Source organism: Callorhinus ursinus, unplaced genomic scaffold, assembly GCF_003265705.2.
Source record: "Callorhinus ursinus isolate GAN/ISIS: 27379988/994484 unplaced genomic scaffold, GSC_fseal_2.0 scaffold4, whole genome shotgun sequence".
Classification (NCBI taxonomy): domain Eukaryota; kingdom Metazoa; phylum Chordata; class Mammalia; order Carnivora; family Otariidae; genus Callorhinus; species Callorhinus ursinus.
Window position 1 is genome coordinate 43,311,526 of NW_027397066.1, and position 23,355 is coordinate 43,334,880.

Here is a 23,355-nt window from a genome sequence, read left to right on the forward strand (position 1 = left end):
AATAGAGAAACAGAGTGACAGTTAAATCCATAATATATATTTGTCTAAAAATTCTATTCTGTCATGATTAAACTTGCTCTAAGATACATGCCATCCAAAATTAATGCCCATTGGTACTTAAAGTTCACATTACTAATTCTGTAAGATCTGACTCAGGAATCATTTCTGTCATGACATCCTCGAGTCTTGCTCCTCAAAGAAGCAAAAGCTCTCCTTGGGTACAAACAACTTCAAGAACGAAAGGTGGGCAGAACACTGAAATTCACTGATGAATAAGGGTGATAAGAGAAGAATGGGGATTTTTTTTCTCTCTTCATGACAGATCCTCAAGGCAATTTGCCAACCATGCCACACAGGAGAGAGGGGGGAAAGGCACAGCAACATACCACGATCTATTCACGATGATTGAATAAAAGAAAGTTCACTTCTATTGACTTCAAGCACAGGCTACTTAAAAGATTCTCAGGGTAATTTATACAGGAGTACACTTTGATCTGTGAAACAGATGTACTTATGAAATGTTGCATGGTACCTGATAATATGTTGAAATACCCAAGAAGTCATTATATAAAATAATCCCTACTGAAGAATTCCTAATAAAACTAATAACAATGATGGAATTTATTCTTTCTGTACTTTGGATTTTCATCCTCTGGAAAAGTTTAAAATGTAGAACAGTAGTATAAATGACAACACAATATTACTTACAACAAAACCAAAGATTCCCTCTGTGTTGCCATACCATGCCTACCAACTTGGAATTCTGGAGCACTATCAGAATCTCATCTTGCTTTACGAGCCAAATGCAAATTTTGCAACATGAGGTGAACCAGACAAATATAAGCCTAATTTCTTCAACCCTCTGTGAGATGGCTTCTTACCTGGTTTTTCTAACGAGCATCCTGACTCTAAAGTCAGGTTAAGTCCCCCCATGGAGAAATCTATGGGTTTTTGAACTCAGATCTTTATTCAAGAATGACTAAATAAACAATGAGCCAATAATGGGAACTATGAATCAATTTAAGGTGAGATCATAAGGATATACAGAGAGTTCTGGAATAAGATTGGAGTTCCTCCTCTCTATGGTTCTGTTGATAACTCTTAACCCATGCAGCTAAGGGAGTAATTAGGACCACTGCCTGCTAAGCTGACCAGCACATCATAAATGCCTACCAAACACTCGTTGAAACCATCAGTGAGGATCTTTTTATGAATCCTAGTCTGGCTTGCCACCTGGTCTACCTTGTGATGCCTACATCTTTCTTCAAGGCCCTTATTCATTACATGAATTAATATTAATAAACTTTTTAAAAAAGAGTATATGGCACATTGTAAGTTTTTTGTAAGTACAGTCAAATATAAACAAGTAAATAAAATATTACTTGCTTTAAAAGTTTAGTAGTAAGGGCTGAACCTTGGTACCTGATTTCTATGGAAGGCCTTGCTTTCCTCCAACACGTGCTTCAGGATATTGTCTGCCAGTTTTCTTGTCAATGAGGGGGATGAAGGTGAGATGTTGTTGCTCACCTTATATCTAGCCTGAATTCCCTACTTTGCATCCGGGTTTTCATTTCCATTCATGTTCTCTCTGTGGCAGTGAATGGAATGTTTTCTTTTTTTTTTTAAAGATTTTATTTATTTATTCATGAGAGACAGAGAGAGAGAGAGAGAGAGAGAGAGAGAGAGAGAGAGAGGCAGAGGGAGAAGCAGGCTCCCAAGGAGCAGGGAGCCCGATGTGGGACTCGATCCCACGACTTTGGGATCATGACCTGAGCCGAAGGCAGACGCTTAACCATCTGAGCCACCCAGGTGCCTGAATGGAATGTTTTCAATCCCCTTCGTCAGGATAAGGCATTTCAGCCTAAGAGATGCCCCGTGCATAGCGGCTGGTAACAGTAGCTCAGAGGGCTCTTGATGAGTCATTTCATGCCCCACATCCTGTGAGCTGCACGTGGGCTCAGTCAGGCAGTGAGAGTACCTTTAACACTGAAGAACCCAACCCACGTTCCTTAAGTTATTCTCCCTAAATGTCACTTCCTGAAGAAGGGAGAGGACAAACACAGCAAAGAATAGAAAATACTGGAGCAAAGTCCAGTTTTCTTATTCCTTGCCCTTTTTCTACTGCAGTATATCCAAAAGTGGAGCTTCAAACAAGTAAGGTATGAGGGTACGCTGTCACTGCTATTGGTAAGTACGTTTGTTATTGGTAAGCACACTGATCATAGGTTTTAAGTCCTTGGAATAAACCAGTGAAGCTGAAATAAAAAAATTAAACCACAGATTTTCATTCTTTTATTTCCAAACAAAAACACTGGAGTGAAACTACTGAATTTAATGTTGTTTTTACAGGTGTCAGGATGATACATATAGGTCGTACATAGTGTTGTAAAGAAAATAAAATCCAAGGTGTAATTTGATTCTTCTCACTAACATTTGCTTGATATCAATCACAGTTTACTGTAATAGTTTCCTTACCCATAGTCTTCATTAGACTTTTTTTTCTTCCTCTCAGAGCCCTTATCTCTGAGCAGACCTCAGCTGGGGCTGGTATGTTCTACTATTTTAGCTCCAGAGCTTCAGGCCAACTTGACTGTTAAATTTCTCTCTGGGTTGCTCGTCCTAGATTCCTCACTTCTCTCCATTCTCATCAAAATCAGAGTAAATAACTTTATTTTACCTTTTTAATTTATCACCTAGGAGCATTCTGTAATTTATCTCCCCCCAAAAATGGACTTCAAACTGCTTTCAGGGCACCTGAGTAGCTTAGTCTGTTAAGTGTCTGACTCTTGATCTCAGCTCAGGTCTTGATCTCAGGGTTGTGAGTTCGAGTCCCTCATTGGGCTCCACACTGGCTATGGAGCCTGCTTTAAAAAATAAAAAAAACAACAAACTGCTTTCAAGAAAACTGCCCAGATTAGATTAGAACAGATTAGCACCCCCTTTGAGCTGTGCTCACTACATACCTGAGAAAGCATAGACATGGTATGCACTGCCCCTACAGGGAAAAAGAATACAAATGTGCAAAGGTGTATATGAAAAGCCAGTCTCTGAAAAGCTTTCGCCTCCTGAGTTTGCCTACCTTTTATCATCTTAGAGGTTAATATGTGAGTGAGAGGTAGAAAGAAAGACATGCTAGGGGGAAATAGGAAAATAGGGTTAACGACAAAGTTGTGGGTTTGAGATTTTTTACTTTTCTACTTTTCTTTCATTGAAGAGGACAAATGAATGTGTCTTGATAGGAAAACTTAGTGGAGTAATGAGCTTAAATCACCCACAGCTCTCTCTGTCCCATGATGATGGAGGAGAAAGGCTGCAGTGGGTGGGGCCAGAGGGTGCAGGGCAGAGGAAGGTTAGTGGAAAGAGAAATGGGAGGTGAAGGGCCAGAGGAGTTTGAAAGGAGGCAGAAGAACAAAGCAAGTAAAGGGAGAGAATGAGGGAGGCCAGGAGCCAAGGGGAGGGGGTGGCCGCACCTAAAACACACCAAATGTCTCCAATTAAAGCTCTGAAAATAAGACCATGCAGGAAGCACTTTCAAAAGCCACAAAGTTCTCTTCAATTCAAGGGCAAATGAAGAGAGAAAAGGAGCTAAGAACAAGGAGCACGGAAGACAGAAGAGAGAGGAAGGAGAGAGCCAAACCTCACCTCCTAATCATTCTGCCTGAGGTGCTAAAAGCATTTCTTTATGAAGTGTGAAGTTTCAGCTGAATCCAAATTCCCAGCAGTGGAGACAGTGTCAGGGGCCGCTTATGAGAAACAAAATCTCTTTTTCCTAAACTGAAGAAAATCCTGTTTTTCTATGAGGGCATCTCTACCTTGAACCACCTAGACTCTTCTTTCATTCATTTACTGGATGCCACCATCATGACAGGAAAAGACAAGGCCAGCCTGACAGCTAGTGTGACAACGTCTGTCAGAGACCCTAACCCACTAATCCTGGCCAAGAGCCCACATCTGTAAGCGCTGCCCCAGGACTCACACATGCCCATGGCTACCCTCTTTTCCATCATAAAATTGTACAGAATGTCTAAGATGATAGGGTTTGAAAATGGCACAATGCGTATTTCCCCAACCATGGAGGCAAAGAGGTATATTTCATCAAGAGTACTGCTATGATCGACAACTAGTTGAAGAAAACAAAGCCGGATTCCTGCCTCACTCCATATGCATTTAAGTGTAGTAGAAGAAGAACATTCAGAACTTATTTTAGAACTGAGAAGACCTTCTGCACTAAGATTTAAGAACCCAGAAGCCATCAAAAATGATAGGTACATTTGAGGGGTACTGGGGTGGCTTAGTTGGTTGAGTGTCCGACTCTTGATTTTGGCTCAGGTCTTGATCTTGGGGTTGTGGGATCAAACCCCATTTCGGGCTCCACACTCAGCACAGAGATTCTCTCTCTCTCCCTCTCCTTTTGCCCCTCTCCCCCACTCAGGAGCTCTAAAAATAAATAAATAAATAAATAAAATCTTTTAAAAAAATGATAGGTATATTTGACTGTATAAATACTGCAACACTTGTATAAAAAAATACCACAAAGAGTAGGGCCACTCATGGGTGCCAGTGATTTTTAGTAATCACTGAATTCAGGTAAAAGTAATCACTCACAATGGCCGACATTGCAAGTATAGAGTCATCACGGAGAACTGCAAAGTACACTCCAGACTTCCCTGCGGTGCCTGGGTCTGGCCACCTGTCTGGGGATCTCTCACCCTCTGATTGTCATGGTTGGCAATGGTAACAGGCACAAATACTGTTAGAGTACTTCTATGTCTCAGTCCATGGTTTAAGAATCTTAAAAGTGCTCAGAATATAATGAGAGTTCACATGTGTATGAATTATTTGTGTAACAAAAAAAAAAAAAAAAAGGAAGGGGAGAAGCAACTACACCTCAAGCCAGAAGTACATTCCCTCAAAATAGTCGTGGTAATATTATACCGTTGTATTTTGTTTTTTTTACTAAGCATATATGTACTGGTTTAAAAAGTATAAACTACTTTATGAAAATATCCTTTATAAGAAGAATAAGGAAACAATTAAAAATGAAAAACCACGTGGCAATTACGTCTAATTGCCCCTTCTCCACCTTAAGAGTGAGAGAAATGATAAGAACAGAAATGCAACCTTGCAAAGGGACTCGTTTAAGTTTTTCAATTTTTTTTTAATAAAATGGCGTCAATTGCTGAAAGCATTATGGCCTTTGTTATGCTACATAATACTGGTATAAAATGTGAATAGTACAAAGTTCATCATATATAATATAAGGTTTTAATATATTACATTTGTTTCTACATAAACAGACTATAAATATATGTGCCATAGCATGTTTTACAGTCATGGTTCCCAGCATCTCACACTATGGTACCAAACGAAAAATACATTTTCTTTTTTAAAAAGGAAAGAACAAGGGCAGAGACCAGTGGAAATAGCTTGATGTGTTAAAAGTCTAAATAATACAATAGATGTTGTTAAAACTTTGGCTATATAATTTTGAAATCTGGCTAACAGTCATTCAGAGAGTGAACAAACCAAATCAGCTCTTACTAGAGTGTAAAGGCCAAATTACTAAAATACTGTCTGATTGGGGTGAAAAGAGGGTGAAGGTTCACGGAGGGGAGAAGGAACAAAGGAGTCAAATCCTTCCTAAAGCTTTGACACCACAGCTTGATACGGAACCTACTGCATTCAGGCTCAGACATAGATCACATCAGGACAGATAAGGGGGTATTCATCCAGAAGAAACCAGAAGCTGGTTTATACAGTCAGAACTCTTCAGCACAACAGGGAGCCTCCATCTGAGTGTCCTTTCTTTATGGGGTTCTGAATAAAGGATCGGCCTGGGAGACTAGGAGCCAGAGCTGCAGCATTTCCTTCCTGGGGCTTGGCCAGGAGACACGTAAGAGTCCGGAAGGAACTCTCATTAGGCGTCGGAAATAGCCCAAGGAGCTCTCATTTAGCCCAATTGGGAAGAGCACGCAACCTTCTAAAACCAGTAACCTCATCTGAAGCCTTTACATTTCCTAACGGACCCCATGCCCACCTCCACCAGAGCCAGCACAATGCATCTTCAGGCTCCGGTACGCTCTCAAAGCAAACCAATGTCTTCCTTTCTGTCAATCCGAACCCCACACGTAAGACTTGGCTCAGGACCCATATCCCAAACAAACTTCTTGGATGGACTCAGCCCTAAAGTTCTTTCCCATCTTCAACACCTAAAGCACTTGCATTGCCTGGTTTATCTTCTGGTTTTACAGAGAGCTGTCAACTCCCCAGATGCTGCCACTTCATGGAGGATGCAGCCATTTCTTGAATTTCTTTTGTCATAACCCATGGGGAGCCCCACAATAAAGGGCATCATACATGCTTTCTAAATGCATAAACAGAAGGTCAACACCGGGACAAAACACAAACACATTCTTGAGTCACAAACATCTTCTCAGGAAATGCCTACGGGACTGGCTCCCTGCAGTCTGAGGTCCTTTTTTTGAAATGAAAATCAAATGTGGCTACTTCCTAGTGATGGAAAGAACAACACTTGAAAATCTGAGCAGCACCTCTCATGTGATTTCCAGGAGTGGGGGAACGTGGGTGCCTCCTTTTAAACAGGAGGAGAGCTCAATGTGGGCCCAGAGTCAGGCTGGAGAATCTGGGCTGCACTGCCAACTTGCGGTCCAATCTCCACCAGCTTTAACAGTTCGGCCTCCTCGCTGGAATACACAGTGGTGTCCGTGTCATCGGAGTGATACCCAGACTGGTAGCCACTCGTTTGGTTAGAGCCTTCGGATGCCACAGACTCCTTGCTTTTGCTGGGCATCAGTCCGCTGTGGAAGAAATGGCAACCAAATGAGTTGATGGAGAGAAAGCAGTTCTTTCCCCTCTTACCCTAACCCTGTTCCCGACCCCGTGTGGGCTGTAATCTCCCCGGAGACACCAGCCCCTATCTCTCCCACTTGTTAATCAACGTATCAGGTTTACTCAGACAATGTCTATTTTCAGGTACTAGCATGAGCTAGTAGTTTCAGATAAGTCCTCTTATTCAGGTCCAAGTATTTCAAGCCTGTGATGAGATGAAAGGCAGTTCTCCTGAGTTATGTAAAGGTTCCAACCAATGGAGCATTTTTATGGCGTTGAAGATTGACAGGTTTGTATACAATGATATGGGGCTCTGACAATGTGAAAGGAAATTGGGATGTTCTAAGGGTCCACTTCTGCTTTCCTCCCAGTGTTGATTAGGGATTACAAGGCATGTGTACAGTGTTAATAAAGTTCTTGAGCAACTTTAAACTTGAATAAGTTGAAGCATGTGTGTGCCATCAAGCCAGACTGTCAAAAACTGCTTTTTGCTCATCAAAACCACATTCTTTGGAAGGACTGAGGACCTGGATCACTCAGCAGCAACTAGAAAATGTTTTCAATGGCGTGGAATCATGACAGACCATAATCATGTCAAAGCCTAAAAGTGTAGGCTGTGTTGATCTAAAAACTTCAGGATTTACATTTTCTCAAGCCATTCTGAGGTGTGGGTTTTTCCCCCTTAATACGCGTTTTACCAAATTATTCGTGTTAAAAACTACAAAAAGGGTCTCATTAACTCTGTGTCCATACATGGTTTAAAAGTTATTTCAAATGACTAGAAGTGCAATTTTTCTTTCAATCCAACAAATGAGTTTAGTGTCTCAAACAATAGCATGGTACCTGGCACATAGCCACCACTGAATAAACATATTTTAAATCAAAGAATGAAACATATAATTGACTCTAACAATTTCTCACCTTGGACCTAAAGCAAACAGTAAAATTGCACAATAGCTCGTTTTAATTTTCTTTTTCTTTACAGGAACTTCCCTTAATAACCCACGGGTGTTCCCATTTTATACAACGGTTAGGTTATAAGTACATCAAAGTCTTCTCAATTCTCACCTACCTCACTATTTTTATAGAGATTTTCATTTATATGTTAGGTTAAAAGCAGGTACATTATTCAAAACAACTACAAATTCCTACAGAACCATATGGGGGAAATCATATTCAAAACCAAATCTAGTATTTTTTTCCACAATTAAGCCAATAATAATAATAAGCCAAATAATTCAGCCAATAATATTTAAGTATCTCAAACAAATAAATATTGGCTTATCTATGCATCGTACTTTTAAAAACAGATGTGCTCATTTGATGTACAGGTTTGAAAATTCTTCAGAGTCCACAAAGATTTTAATCATCTCAATTTCATCATTTGATGTACAGGTTTGAAAATTCTTCAGAGTCCACAAAGATTTTAATCATCTCAAGTTCATCCAATGAACTTTGTTATTTAGCCAGTACCATACAAACCACTGACCATATAAACACAAAAATTCCTGGGTATTCATAAATTCTCATAAAAACTGACTAAATTCCCTAATTAATTTCAGATTCTTTTTCAGATGTGCCATATAATTTATTTGTTTGATTAGTTTCAGTTCTTTATTAATTCAGTTGATGCGAATTTGCCTAACCAACAAAGACACAAAAAGGGAAAACTGCATCTACATTGAAAGTCCTAAGTTCCTTCCAAAAATTCCTGTTGAGATTTGTCTTTTCTCTTTGGTTGAGCCTTACCTAAAAGATGGTGCTAATTTGGTTCTGTCTTCCAAGGTTTTCAGCTCTTCTGATGCAAGGACCATACCACTGTCCGTCTGGTTGTCCTTTTTAAGAAATAAGGAGATGGCACTGTTGATTGAGTGTGCACACTGACCAACTACTTAATTAAATCAATTTCTTAACCCATCTATCAGACAATATGCCCCAGTGTTCCACAGAGGGAGGTAAAGATGGCATAGCCAGAAATGCTGGTATACCAGCTACAAGAAGAAACAACTGCTCCCTAGTAGTAAACTCAGGCCTGGAAGAAAAGTATTTAGGAAGCAGCAGCTGAGGAGACCTGTTGCCATCCCTCTTTTCACAGTGATACTATTTACACTTGAGTGGAATTGGGCATGAAGCTAGACTATCTGGAACCTTGGACCAGGGGCTGTCTTTATGGAAAAACCAATGGTGGGGGGCAGGGGAAGGGACTGATCAGTTCCATCTCCATAATGACCCCATGACACATACCTTTATAATGAGGCTCCAAGACTCTAATGCTTAGGCTAATATTTATCTAGCTAATGTTTCATCCTTTGTGTTATTTTTAAGATTCTTTTTAAGAGATGTACTTACATCTGGGATTACTTTTACTTCTGGTTCTTCCAACGGGATATCTTCAAATGTTTTTACACTCACGGGCCGGCTCTTTCGCTTACTGTTCTGCAGATACTGGCTGCAAAAGAACCAATATTTATATTTGGGTGGTGGTATATTTGGCTGCAGAGACCAAAAGTGATACCTAAGTTCATTATCTTTCAACCACAAGTTTAATAGCAACCTTCAAAACATCCTTTGGAAAAGGAAAAACAAAACAAAACAAAAATCTTTCTCTGCTAGCACACAGTGAAGGCTCCATTTCCTGTGAGGGCCTATTTAAAAGTATAATCTAAGTGAGGGGCCTCGATTAGCTCCTGTTCTTTTGAATCTTACTTCTGAGGGCCGGGGCTGGACTAAAGACAACAACAGCAAACTAAGTGATCAGCCGCCTTCTGCATGGTTTCCTGATTGCCTGAGATTCCTCCCCTGGGCTCTTGACATATTACAGAGCATTGAACATCTTTCTGGCCACCTCCAAAAAAGTTTTTCTAGATAATGCCCTCAGAGCAACAATTCAGTGAAAGATGGGCAGAGGAAGCACCTGGGGATCTCACTGGATCTCACCTGGGTTCTGTAAAAGACACTGAACTCAGCGGGATCTGGAGACAACCTCCTCCTTCTGCATGTAATAGAGGCTAAGGGTGTGTGTTTTGGGGGGGTGGGTCTGAGTCTCACAATCCCCTATGTTCAGCCCACAGAATTGCTGGTCTTGGGAAACGGCAGTGGTTCAAGAGTCATGAGATGTTGCATCTATTTCAAAGTCTACCGCTGACTACACAAACTTGGGGAAGTCATGAATATTTCTATGCTTCTGTTATCCTGTCTTTAAAATGTGTTGGCAATAGCTTTCCTTCCCTCACTCACAGAGCTATCTGGAGGATGAATGAGGTGGGTGGCAAGTGTTCTTAGAAAGAATGATTCTCTCTCAGCCAAAGCTTGTTTTCCTCCTTTGAATTCCAAAGGGTACCATTTTCCTTCAGGAGTTCAAAGAATGGGACTTGTCAGAAAACACATCACCTGTTTCCTGGGGGTGCTCCTTCACTGCCATGTGGCTTTGGGTGAGTCTGATTCTGTTAAAAGCACCAACAGACCAAGTGGAAAGAAGGGAAGTCCTTTTCACAGCAAGGGACAGCAAATTCACTCTCCACGCTTATCCCAGCATACTTCCCCCGACAAGCAGGCTTCTGGACATGTTACATATTCCTGTGTTTTCTATGACCAAGTGGAGTGAGGACACACTTGAGCCAGAGGAGAAAGGAAATCGAGTCTCCTTCCCCTGGAACCAGGAGGCTGGGTCTTCCCCTTACAGAAAGGAGAGAACAAGGTTCAGCAGTGACATCCTCACTCTGGAAACTCCACAAGAAAGAGGGCATGATATATAAGGAGACAGAGAAAAACCCACTTCTCCTGAGTCCAGTCCCTAATGGTACTACAGTTAATCATTCATTGATTCACTCACTCACTCAGGAATCCTTTACTGAGAGTCTACCACATGCCAAGCACTGTGCTAAATGTTCCCCAACTGCTGTCTCATAGCATCTTCATAAATGGTATCTGTTAGGGGTGGGTACTTTTATCCCAACTTCAGAAGAGAAAACCAAGGCATAGAAAGGTTAAGGAACTTGTCCAAAATCACATAACTAGACTATTTGGGTTACGAGCAGCCACTGAAGGAGTTGAAGCATGAGATTGACAAAGTCAGATGAACCCTTTAGAAAGACGGCTCTGGTAGAGGAAGGTGAAAACAGGCAGTGAGGCCAATTAGAGGGCTCTTTTCCATGTCTCTAGAAGAAAGAAGGGTAGACTGCCCAAGAGAGGTGAGGCCCACAGAGTTTGGAGAAGTAGATAGATTCCAGAGATATGCGGCATATAGAATCAACTAGAGGGGGTGAGCTTGGGCAATAAAACAGCTGCCTTAGGAAAAAACAGTTGAGGAAGCTAAGACTTAAGGAGGAAATGGCTAGGACTGTGATTCGAAATTGGCCTTCAGATTTAAAGCCCATTGTTTTTGCTTTGTTTTGCTACCCTACTCCACACTGACTCCCTTGGAAAAGTATCAGGAAGGAAAAGGTAGAAGAGAACAATGGATATGATAGTTCAAGTCTTTATGAAGGGCCTACTATGTGCACAGCACTGCTCTCTCCCACGCAGGCACTGACCGTGTGGTGGGACCAGTGCGGGGGAGAAGACAGACAGAAGGTGGAGAAAGGACAGTTTCACTTCAAGCAGTCTGATATCACAGCCAAATTCAGGAACATCTAGCCAGGAGGCTGTCCCAACATCAATCCACAAGGAGCACTTGATCATCACCAGCAATTAACCGAAATGAAGAAAAATGGTATGTGCCAAAACCTTTCTCTGGGAGAGAAAAGAAATCTTTGATAAGCTGCTTGGAGTGGGAGGTGAAATTCCCCGGGGTGAAATGATGGAGCAACCACAGATGGTCCCCAAACTGCCCTCAAAGAAAGATGAGTCCAATTAATATGTGTTTTCTTGCAGAAAGCATGCAAACTTGGGGCCAGAGCTGATCCACAGGGGAAATTAGAGACAAAGCAAAGTCTAGACACCAGTGGTCCATCCTGTTCACCGTTCCCCCTACACATCTCTCGGGCTCTTTGCTAAATAAATGTTGAAGAAATATTTTTCAATAATTTAAAGGGGCAACAAATCATGAGGTTGGTACCCACAGTGACGTCTCTGTCCAGCTCTATTTATAATGCGATGAGATTGAAAACTATAAAGACGAAGCAAATGAGAAAGCCTCCTCAGCTTTTCCACCTGACTGGAAATGGGAAAAAGAATAGAACAAGTCTGCTGAAAAGTACCCCAGCCTCATCTCTGGTCTCCCTAGGGAAGCAGAACCAAAAGAGAGCCTCGAAACAAGGTGTGCCGTGTGCAGGTGCCTCAACGCTGCGTTTCTTTTAACCCAGATGATTAAAATGTGACTGCGGAGTCTTGTTTTTATAAAAGGAAAAAGGGTGGCAGAGGTGAAGACGGGGGTGCAGACAAAAGATTCCGATTTCCATTTTATTTCTCAAATTATGGCTGGATAAGAGAGAAACTGGACTGGAAAGACCAATTCGAAAATCACAGACAGAAAATAGGAGCCAGGCCCATGTTCAGAATGTGGTGTCACATTTGTCCATGCTTCTGGGGATAAATGCTAGCAGCCCTGATTTAGATCCAGCATCGCATTTGGCACTTCCATTACACAAACATGACTTCATCGACTCTCAGCACCATATGCAAAGCGTCCAAGCAAGCCAAGAGGCTGCCGCTCGGGTCCGCACTCCACCTGGTCACAAAAAACCCAAGGAATAGAGTTCATGATCAAATGGCTTTCTGATAAAGAAGGCAGCGGTGTTGGAGGAATAATTACCACACCAGAAGGCCAGCTGAGCTTGAACTAGAGGTTTTTAAACCTGAGAGTGGCACTTTTGGCTTCCAGTTCATTCACCTTTCTCTTTGAGGTTCCCTCTTTGCTAGGGCAGAAAACAGGACATAGAGAGAGAGAGATTGGAGAAACTGGATTCATCCTAGGGATGTGATTTTTAAAGCAGCTTGCTTAATAGCTTTCACATATCGAGTGATCTCTAAGTGCCCAGCACATAGAAATATGTTATACCACGCAATTCTCAAAAGAATCATTGTTGAGCACCAGTGTCTTCACCTGGGTCAGGATGAAGATGTGCGCCAGGTCACTAAGAGGGAGACTTAGTGGCCCAGCCAGTTCTATCTGACTCTAAAATCTGGATCTTTAACCACAGTGGTTTATTTCCACCAGGTGACTGCTCTGAGCCTCATGTTCAACATCCCCATCAAGAAGGTTAATAGTTTCTCCCTTGCCTAACTCTGCAAGGTATCATGTAGGCAAAATCTGATAACAGGAGGAAAAGATCTTTGAAAAAAATGCTAGAAGTTCTTGACACAAATGTAACCAGCAGCTTACGTGTTGGCTTCTACCCACTCTGGCAGTGTTCCTGCCACCCCATGTGATTCCCCAGAACAAGCTGTCCAGGGGGCCTCCTTGCCCACGACCGGGCAGCCTGGCCAACCTAGAGCTCCATGCCCCTCCTGCAGTCACAGCACACTCACGAGTGCAGGTTGGACCCTGCAGTCGGGGGAGGCGGGGCAGTCACAGGAGAAAAACACCCCAAAGAGTAGGCGGGGAGGGGAACAAAAAAGTCCCAGGCTTAGTAAAAGGCAATTTTCATATCATATTGTAGACACTGTATCAACTCTTTCCTCAGGCACAGGTGCTGGGAGAGAGAAAAAAGAAAGCTGCCTTCAGAACCCCTTTACGAATCAGGAGAGGACAGCAGTGCATGTGTTTTAAATAAGTCCAGAAGTCCCATTATGCAAATAAAATGCTGAAAATCAGACTAGGGAGGGGCTTCTGAAGATGTGCTGTCCAGTCCAATTCAGGACACATCCCCACGGCACCCTGCATCCTGGCCAGGGAGACACGTGTGTTCTCATATACGCATAAAACCCTTCCTTCCTGAATCTTTCCTAAGCCATTTAATTCACATTAATAAAAGAGTACATGGGGATAATTTAAATACAGATGTCTATATAAAATTGGTCTCTTTTTCTGGAGATTAACAAGCTGTGGCATTCCAGCTATTTGCAGCTGCAGGGCTTAGAATTCTAAAGAAACAGCTATGGCAGCAATGTGGACCACAGATGGGAATCAACTCACCTACCCCAGCCCTCTTCAAGGAGCACTTCCCTTGACAGCAGTCTCAGGGCTAAGGTTAAATGTGGAAGCGAGATGCAGCCTTCCTTCCACCCCCTCCCCAAATGACCTTGAAGTGCCCCGTCCCCCTGGGGATGTTGACCATATACAGTACCTGATTCCTGCTGTGTTGTCATAATGGAATTTGGGGTCACACACTTCCTCTTCCTCCATACAGGAAACAGGTGAGGTAGGCAGGGAGAGTCCAGAATCCTCTTCCATGCTCAAAGTCTCTGATATCGGGAGAACAATGTAGTCTTTGCCATCCTGAAACAACAAACACGGAGTTCTATTGCTATGGCTCCGGCCCCTCACGAGCCTTTTCATGAGAAACAAAGGCCATGGGGTCTGTCGCTTTCATATCTGAGTGCAGAACTTAAAGACAACATTAAAAATGGTTTGTCGAAAACAAAAGGGCCCTTGAGAGGGCTATGTATATATGAAAGTAAGTTAAAGGAGTTAATATAAAAACAAGAGGAGTAAGGGGACCGCAGAGAACTGTGGTCACGAGGAAGACAAAGCAGGCTCTGGCCAGTGATGTGGCAACAGAACACGGAGGGCTGAAAGATCATTTCGTCACAAAGCCCTACCTACAAGAGCCAGGTCTTTCAAAGGGTATGTCACCCAGTGTTAGCCTCTACACGTCAAGGCAATGGAAAAGCTGATGACAGTCTAGAGAAGAGCAATAAATGTGCAGGAAAATGGGTCTTCTGAAAAAAGGTCGCACAATTTAACACTACTTCATCAAGAGAAAGAGAGAAAGGGCAATGTGATACCTTTAAATGTTTGAAAGGCTTACTGATAAAAACAGATTTGAACCATTGTTCCCCCCACCTGTTCCAAAGAAAAGCAGGAGGAAATTGGCTTCCATTCCTGGTATTAAGAGGCCCTTGACTGGAGATTAAATAACTTTCTAATGGTAAAGGTTACAATTCTAAAATCCTCCAGTGGAAGTTATGGGGGTCTGGGATTTTACTGAGGAAAAAGCCATCTATTTTGCAGGGTTCAGATATGGTTTTGCCTGTACAGTGTATTAAAAATTCCTTGAAATTCTGTTCATTGTTGATATTCTGTGGACCAACTAATTTTTGATTGATTGATTGATTGATTGTACTTCAGAAGAGTATCTGAAGACAAGAAAAAAATACATCAGGAGGAATGAGTGGTTAGGATCTCATCTGTCTAAATGAGGAGTTAAAGCTTTTAAGAAAGCATTATTGTTCAGATCTGCAAGAATATGGTGGCTATGAGAAGGTCTAGGGAAGAGAGGAGGCCTTGGATATACTTTTTGGATGGAGGTCACAAACCTGCTGAGCATTAGCTTGTAACAGATTTCCCAAGTGTTCCACCAGCTCTGAAAACGTGGGTCTCTGATTGGGCTCCCCATGCCAGCAGTCAAGCATGGTCTGGTATCTAGAGAAGCAAAACACGAATGTCATTAACTGTCTCCTTCTTCCTCATCTGATGCTGAAAACAAGCACTTGAGTGAGTAAACATTTATGAAAAGTCCACCATGAACCCAGACACTAAATAGTAATACAACACCATATAAAACACATAGCCCGACACTTGGAGCATCAGGTATGTACAGGAAATGTTATAAATTGATATCAAATAAAAACTAACTCATGAGTATAGATAAAGTGCTGTTGTTTCTAGAAGAGATGACTCTCTGCCTGAGATTATCAAGGAAGACTTCAGGGAGAAGCAGGATACAGATGGGGCCATGAAAGAGGTCTGCATAGGGCGCCTGGGTGGCTCAGTTGGTTGGGCGACTGCCTTCGGCTCAGGTCATGATCCTGGAGTCCCGGGATCGAGTCCCGCATCGGGCTCCCTGCTCAGCGGGGAGTCTGCTTCTCCCTCGGCCCCTCCCCCCTCTCATGCTCTCTCTCTCTCATTCTCTCTCTCAAATAAATAAATAAAATCTTTAAAAAAAAAAGAAAGAGGTCTGTATCATGAAAAGTCTTCTGGGCAGGGGAGTTTTTGTGAGCAAAGGAAGGACAGAAAGGTGTTTTCAAAGCCTTACATTTCTGGTGTGGCATAATCAGGGGCTCTCATTCTAGTGCCTTCTTTTAATCGCCTACAAAATTCCTCATCGATCTTCACTCCAGGATATGGAGAAGCACCTAGAATAAAACAGGAATGGGACATCATTTGATTTGATTTTTTTCTTAGAGAAAACCCTGATTCTTGAACATCTTCCCAAATACAATACATTCATACATATATATGTATATTTATATATTTTTTGTATATTCGTATATGTATGTGTGTGTGTGTGTATATATATATATATATATATTTTTTTTTTTAAACTAACCAAATCTTCCAAGTAACTTTCACCAGATCAAGGTGGAACATGGGAGAGGAAAAGGTGCACTGGGGCCACTGACTTCTATCATTCTCTTTGGACTATGGATGGAGGGACAAAAAACAAGTGACTTACCTAAGGAAAATATTTCCCAGAGCAAGACACCAAAAGACCACACATCACTCTGAATTGTGTACACTCTGTCAAAAATTGTTTCTGGGGCCATCCATTTCAAAGGGAGGCGAGCCTAAGAGGGTAGAAGACAAGGAATCAGAACCCAACTTAGCACATATCTGAAGAAAAAATTTCCTTTGTTCCCAAAGCGGGTCCTGAAGCTTGCAAAGAGGAATTTGGATCCTGCAACTTAACAGAGCACTGGGCTCATCGTTGAAACTTACATCTCCTTTTCTGACATAATCTGGGTCTTTATAAATATCCCGGGCCAAGCCAAAGTCACAGATTTTAACCACGTTCTTCTCCGACAAGAGGATGTTGCGTGCGGCCAGGTCCCTGTGGATACACTGCAAAAAGAACCGTGTGTGCGTTAGGTCGCGGCACAGTTGATGTCTTCTGCATCTGTTGTGACCTCATGCTTAAAAAAGTCCCACATCAGAAAACCAACTGACTAACAAGCATTGGGCTAATATCTTTCACCAACACTTCAAGAAAGAAGTCTGACTTTTGTTGAGACACACATCTGCTTATCCCATAAAGAGTCCCAGACTTTGGAGTTAAATAATTAAGTTATAGTATGATGATGGAATCATAAATAGACTTCTCTTGGACACAATTAAGAATGTGTTTCTGGTCACATCCACATATCCCTTTCGCCTGGCAGCATATATGGTTAAAACCTGTTATTCTAAGGAGGCCCTAGAATGCCCTCTTACTCTGAATGAATGCTCGGAAATCAGGATCAAGGGGCTCTCCTTGGTTTGGTGCCTTTGGTTGGTTTCTCCGTTCCATATGGAACTGAAAATGACCGGCTCTGATAAACCATCCCCTGTGGGGCTCATCCTGTTTCAAAGTGTTGGATTATCATAAAGGTCTATGAAAGAGATTTCGGCTTCTCACGGGTCAAGTTGATTCTCTGGTGCCCTAAAAAAGGAAAACCTAATTCCCCCTGCTTTCTCTCCACTCTTTTCTGGTCTTCAGTTTCTCTCATCTAGATATTCCCCATCCTCATTTAACTTCCTACTACTGAGCAGCTTTAGCTTCTCCTGGTAGATTTGTAAGGGAATAAGAGTCCGGGGAACATTTATAAATGAATGAAAGGCTCAGAGGAGAATTCTGAAGCCAGTGCGGGAGTGATCCCGGGAACCAGGCATGGCTCACCACCCCACACCCTTGCCTCTGTGTAGCACTTCCTTCTGAAAGAGGCATATTCAAAAGCATTCTGTCAAGCATGAATGAGCAAGACAGGAGATTCCAAAAACCAGATAGTCCTCTCTACTTTTCCCCCAGTCAAACAGCTTCCTTTTTTAGCCCAACAACTAGGCAGTCTTCGAAACACCAGCTGGTAGATGCAAGGGAACTTACCGGTCCCCACCCCATTCCCTTCCCAGTCGAAAGATACCCTGACTAAACAACAGGCTCTGGCCTTTAAAAATAATAATAAAATATTATTCTCTCCTTGGGAGAAAGGAGACAAGAGCTCCCGGACAGAAACTTTCGAGATCCTGAGGCTCTGAAAGCTGTGACAAGCTTTAAGCTTCAGAAAAAGAAATGGGTGGGTTAGAGATTTCACTCTAATTTAGAAAAGCAAAAATGTTAAGTCTTTCTTCCCCGCCCCACCAGGAGGGTGCAGCCAATGCATTCTGTCAACTGATCATTTTTCCTAAAACTTAATTGGAGTTTTCCTTGTTTAATATAAAACCATCCATTCGACCCTTTCCAGAGGGGTGACTGCAACTGACCCCGCTCCCGCTGTGGTGTTTACAGCCTCTGGAATATTTGTGACTTGTCACGTCCCCCCACCTCAGCCTTTGTTTGGCCTACTTTTCTAAATTTAGCTTTTATAATCGCTCTCATCTGAAGCCTGTCCTTCCTGCTTTCTAATTATACCACTAACAAATACTTTTTGATGGATGGTGATGAATGTAAAATAAATTAAAAATAGACTCTCACGCCAAGATATCAGCAAGGCTCAGTCCCTCACCCTTTCCAGGTCGCTGCTCAGATGTCACATTTTTATAAAGCCTTCCCTGTTCATTCTGTTTAAAATTGATGTACACAAACACACAGGCATATGCACACACAGACATAAGCACTCCTGTGTACTCTCTAACCCCTTCCTGCTTATTTTTCCCCATAGTGCTTATTTCCCTTCCAACCTACTATGTATTTGACCTCTTTCTATTGTTCACCACCTGTTTGGCCCAATAGGATGTAAACTCCATGAAGGAGGAGAGTTTTGCCTGTTGGTTCACATAGTATCCTTAGTGCTTAGAAGACTGCCTGCACTTCATAGAGGGTCGATAAACATTTATCACATGAGTTAATTAATTTCATGAAATCCTTACACCTCCTTAAATTAGCAGACACGGGGTCTCTCCAACAGAACTCTTTGAATAGTCCCAGCAGTGGAGAACAAATTACAGTCCCTAACAAACTCCAGTGGCTGGCACTGGAAATCTTGCTTCCAGATCTGTGATCTGAAGAGATACTTCAGGTCCCCCCTGAGCTGTCTCACCTTCCGTGATGCCAAAAACTCCATGCCCTTAGCCACTTGGAAGCTGTAACAGATGAGATGCTCTAAGGTCAGGAAGTTCTTGTACAGATCTTCAGAAACTGTCAGAAGATGTAGGAGGACAGAGATCAGTATTGCCACCAAAAACTATTTGTTCCTAAGTTTATTAGAGTAATCTTCATTTTAACACTTGGGAGTTAAACTTCTGGAAATAGAAGCAGAGAGAAAAATGCCTGTATCTTCTGTAAATTTGCTGAATCCTGGTATTATTAGCTTTCATCATACCCCTTAGCAAAAAAAAAAAAAAAAGAAAAGAAAAGAAAAGAAAATGTTGGTTTTTCCATCTCAGTCAGATTGAACCAGCAAATCCAGGAGGCCGAAGGGAGCTACACTTGGCAGAGATGGCAGGGAGCGAAAAAGGGCTTTTTTAAGTTTGCTGTTTTAAACTGTTGTTTTTTCGTTCATGTACCCAGAGGGATAAACAATAGTTTCATAGCAAGAACTCTAAAAATAAAACAACAATATTCAGGGTCATTCAATCTTTTCTCTCCCGGCTTTGTCCTGGGACAAAGGCCAAAGGTCAAATTATAATCTACAACAGATAACTAAAAATACCAGAAATATATTTACTTCTCTCACTTTCAAGCTGAGAAAGTGCTGTAAACACATTAAAACAGGCCTGCAAGGATGCTTTCTTCCCTTCAAGGATATGAATGAGAGGTGACAGGAACATTGAGAGAAAGATGGTTTTACGTAAATTGGTGGTATTTATTTCCGTGCAACTGGTACAAATAAACACTAAGACATTAATGGGTGTTTCAACATGATCTCTTAACTTTGGTCAGTTAAGATAAGACATGGCTTCTCTCCTAGAGACAAATACCAGAGTAAATGAAAACTCACTTGTAATAATAACCTTGTAAGTATTAAATAGACTGAGAACCTTTTTCTCAATTATTTTTTTATGCTTAGGGCTAGAGGGCTCTCAGTGAACAATTAGTGAAAGACAAATTCCAGGCCAACACCCTTTCTACTCCAACTGAGTACCCCAATCCTTTGGGTTTCCAGTGCACTGGCCACCATTTTGTGAGAGAGAAGGATGGGACAGAGAGGGCCCCACTCAGTGTGGGCCCAGTTACGTGAGGTCTAGACGGCCTCGCCACACTCTTCGAGACCAAGTTCCAGCTTCGCATACCCTGCTCGGCTTCTAAGAGAAAGAAGCCAGATTTAAGTTCTACCTGTAGCCTCGTGTCTAGGGAAAGGGAAACAGGTTTCTTTTACTATTTCATGACTGGATTCTTCTTTTTTTTTTTTTAATTTTTATTGTTATGTTCATCACCATACAGTACATCATTAGTTTTGGATGCAGTGTTCCACGATTCATTGTTTGTGCATAACACCCAGTGCTCCACGCAGAACGTGCCCTCTTTAATACCCATCACCAGGCTAACCCATCTCCCCACCCCCTCCCCTCTAGAACCCTCAGTTTGTTTTTCAGAGTCCATCGTCTCTCCTGGTTCGTCTCCCCCTCCGATTTACTCCCCTTCATTCTTCCCCTCCTGCTATCTTCTTTTTTTTTTTTTCTTAACATATATTGCATTATTTGTTTCAGAGGTACAGATCTGTGATTCAACAGCATGACTGGATTCTTCTAAGCTCATGCCTCAAGAGGAGCCAGGTGTCAGGAAGCTCCATTTTTATATCCATGGAGCTGTCTCTGCTCCTTCTAAGGGAAGCAGCTAGACAAGTGTATCCTGGAGCTGGAAGAAATCCTGAAGTTAGACTGCGAACACAGCTCTACTCAGAGAGAACACTAAAATATCACTGGAAGCATAACTGGATAAAGGAAAATATGCTTACCAAGACTCCTCTGAGGAAGTATGGTTGCAAGAAAGACTTGAGAAGCCACTTGGAATCAGGTAGAAACAGCAGGTGATCCCTACGCTGCCTTGGAGAGGTCCGGTGACTCAGGGAGTGTGGGGCTGAACTGCTTAGAGCAATGGGGAGGCTAATCAACCACCAGAGAGCCTCCTTTGTCCTCCAGGAATAAAGTGCTGAGTCTCTCCTGCTACTAAATGCTGCACCAATAGTCTCAAAGCATGGGTTTGGTTGTTACTGACTGCTTGGCCCTCCGGGGATAGTGAGATTTCGCAGGCTCGCCCCATGCTTTGCCTCACAACCTAGCCAGCTGCTTAGTTAGGGCTTCCACAAACTCTCTTTTGGGAAAACTGAAAGGAGGAGTCTAGAAATTTAGATCTCTTCCAAATATGAGGGAGTATTGAACTTTTCCCATGACAAAATTCCTCGTAACACTCTATCACTTTCTCTTTCCTGCAGGAGCACGCATTAAGTGTGGAGAAAGCAATAGCCGGTACCTTCCTCTTCCTCCACGTCACTGAGAGATTTCTCCTCAACAAATCCAGAGCTGGCTGAGCTCTGACTACTGGTGATACTGTCCAAGCGGCGTTTCGGATCCATAGTGATTTCCCCAACGTATTCTTTCCCTTGACGGAATCGCGCCCCTTTGGTCTATAAAGAAGCAAATGCACAAACTCCTTGAATACAAAAGAGATCTCTAGAAAACAATTATAGCTATTAAAAGCAGACAAGAAGGACATCAGTTTCAGGAATATGGACTCTCTAGGCTGGAATTTGGGGTAAGTGTTCTACATAATAGATTTTCTTCCATAAAGCCTAGTTAGTTTCTTCTTCAGCTTAAAGAGATAAACACATTGTTTCAAGTCTATTTCAGACACACTTCCAACATTAGGGTGCTCTTTACCGAGAGACTGACCCTATATGGGGCCAAATACTGCTAGGAGGGAGAGAAAATAATCCAGAGAACATCCTTCCTTTTCCTTAATCATGCCCATCTTCTCCCCTCCTCAGGCACACTTTAATGGGTTGGGTCAGTAGATGAGGGTCACAAAACAAAAACAAAAACCAACCATGAGAAGATATGTCCCCCAGCAGGTAAAAGAGGAAATTAAAACAACCAAATGAAGACTCCTCACAAGTTCTTCACCGCATTTTAACAGAGAAAGATTAACCTATATCTTCCTCCATTTTGCAATGTGGCCAGAGCTGAGTTAAATGACATACCTTGTAGGGGACAAATTCATTTCTCTTGTTCCTTAAGTAAGTTGACAGGTTTCCAAACTTACAAAACTCCACAATCACCATGAGTGGCCCTGCAAACAGCACACCATGTTAAGAAAGGAAAACGTCTCCATTCACGTATCTCATCAAGTGTTTAACACATGGATGAACCAGAAAACATCATCAGAGGACACTACAAACTTTCACTGGGCCAGGATCATCAAAATCAGCTGGTCACAATGCCCTTATTAATGTAGCTTTTCTTTTACCAACTGGCACTTCCACAGCAAGATGAACCAAATTTTTGGAAGAAAATCCACCCACTTGCTTTTCAACACAATCACCTAAGATGATTCCATTTTAGGGGGAACTACTCTTAAGGTCTTTGCTTTCAAGTTTTTTGAGAGGTTTGCTTTTCTCATCTGAACCTCTTACACAAGCAGCAAACTGCAGTATAGTAAGATGGCATTTTCTAATTCACAGGAAGTTCTGGAATAATTTATAGTGTCCATTAAACCTCCATGAAATATATTTATATCTAGGAATCTGGCAAAGTATCCTAAGTTAAGGAAATCAAGGCCATGTGAGCTGAGGGGTTTCCCTGAAATACCAGCAGAAAATTATATGCCAAAATCACCAGGCAACCAGAACCATCCACAGATACTCACCTCCTGGCTTGGTACAGGCGCCTAGAAGATTGACCACATTGAGATGGTGGCCAATATGAATGAGGATCTTGAGTTCAGACATGAGGGCTCGGTGTTCACTGTGTGTTGCTCCTTCTACAAATATATGGCAAAGAGGGAAATCATAAGTGTGGGCATTAGCTGAGGAGTTCCGGTGCCCCACCGCACTCATGTGTGCAACCAATCCTCTAGGGATAATACGACTGTAATCCAATTTACAGACTAGGTGCCTTGAAAGTCAAGTGTAAATTATATTTTCCAATTCTAAATCCAAATCTTACTTTAAGTGCACCCAGAATGTTTGATATTTAAAGGAATCCATTGTGAAGTCTTTTGCAAAGTGGAGAATACATCTGCAAATGGAATCATGCCCAGACTTTCTTCTCTTACAAAATTGGATTTTCGTGTATCAGGTTGACCATGCTTCTCAGGGCCTGATTATTTCAGTCCTTCCTCGTAAGGAAGCAACACCATGTATTAAATATCCTTATGTGTTAGGGGCTATGCTGAAGTTCCCGCCAATCAGTGCCAAGCAGGAAACTTAACAGGGGCCAGCTGGCAAGGCCAGTTGGCACAAGAGGCTGATGAGGCTAAAACTGCAAGTGTGATC

The 23,355-nt window shown here is 42.1% G+C and overlaps 1 protein-coding gene across 2 annotated transcripts in view; it reads right to left on the reverse strand.

Moving 5' to 3' along the window:
- Positions 1–5,137: 5,137 nt before the first annotated feature.
- The window catches only part of KDR (kinase insert domain receptor), a 44,388-nt gene continuing 26,170 nt past the window's right edge, over positions 5,138–23,355 (reverse strand). For both annotated transcript variants that reach the window (XM_073891694.1, XM_025887548.2), the window contains 12 exons: positions 22,728–22,841; positions 22,063–22,151; positions 21,336–21,489; positions 18,964–19,061; positions 16,670–16,792; positions 16,407–16,518; positions 15,987–16,086; positions 15,268–15,373; positions 14,076–14,227; positions 9,199–9,298; positions 8,599–8,684; positions 5,138–6,818 (listed from right to left, as the gene is read on the reverse strand). In XM_073891694.1, the coding sequence (XP_073747795.1) occupies positions 6,596–6,818; positions 8,599–8,684; positions 9,199–9,298; positions 14,076–14,227; positions 15,268–15,373; positions 15,987–16,086; positions 16,407–16,518; positions 16,670–16,792; positions 18,964–19,061; positions 21,336–21,489; positions 22,063–22,151; positions 22,728–22,841 (1,457 nt within the window). In that variant the 3' untranslated portion in view covers positions 5,138–6,595. The remainder of the gene's footprint in view (positions 6,819–8,598; positions 8,685–9,198; positions 9,299–14,075; positions 14,228–15,267; positions 15,374–15,986; positions 16,087–16,406; positions 16,519–16,669; positions 16,793–18,963; positions 19,062–21,335; positions 21,490–22,062; positions 22,152–22,727; positions 22,842–23,355) is intronic.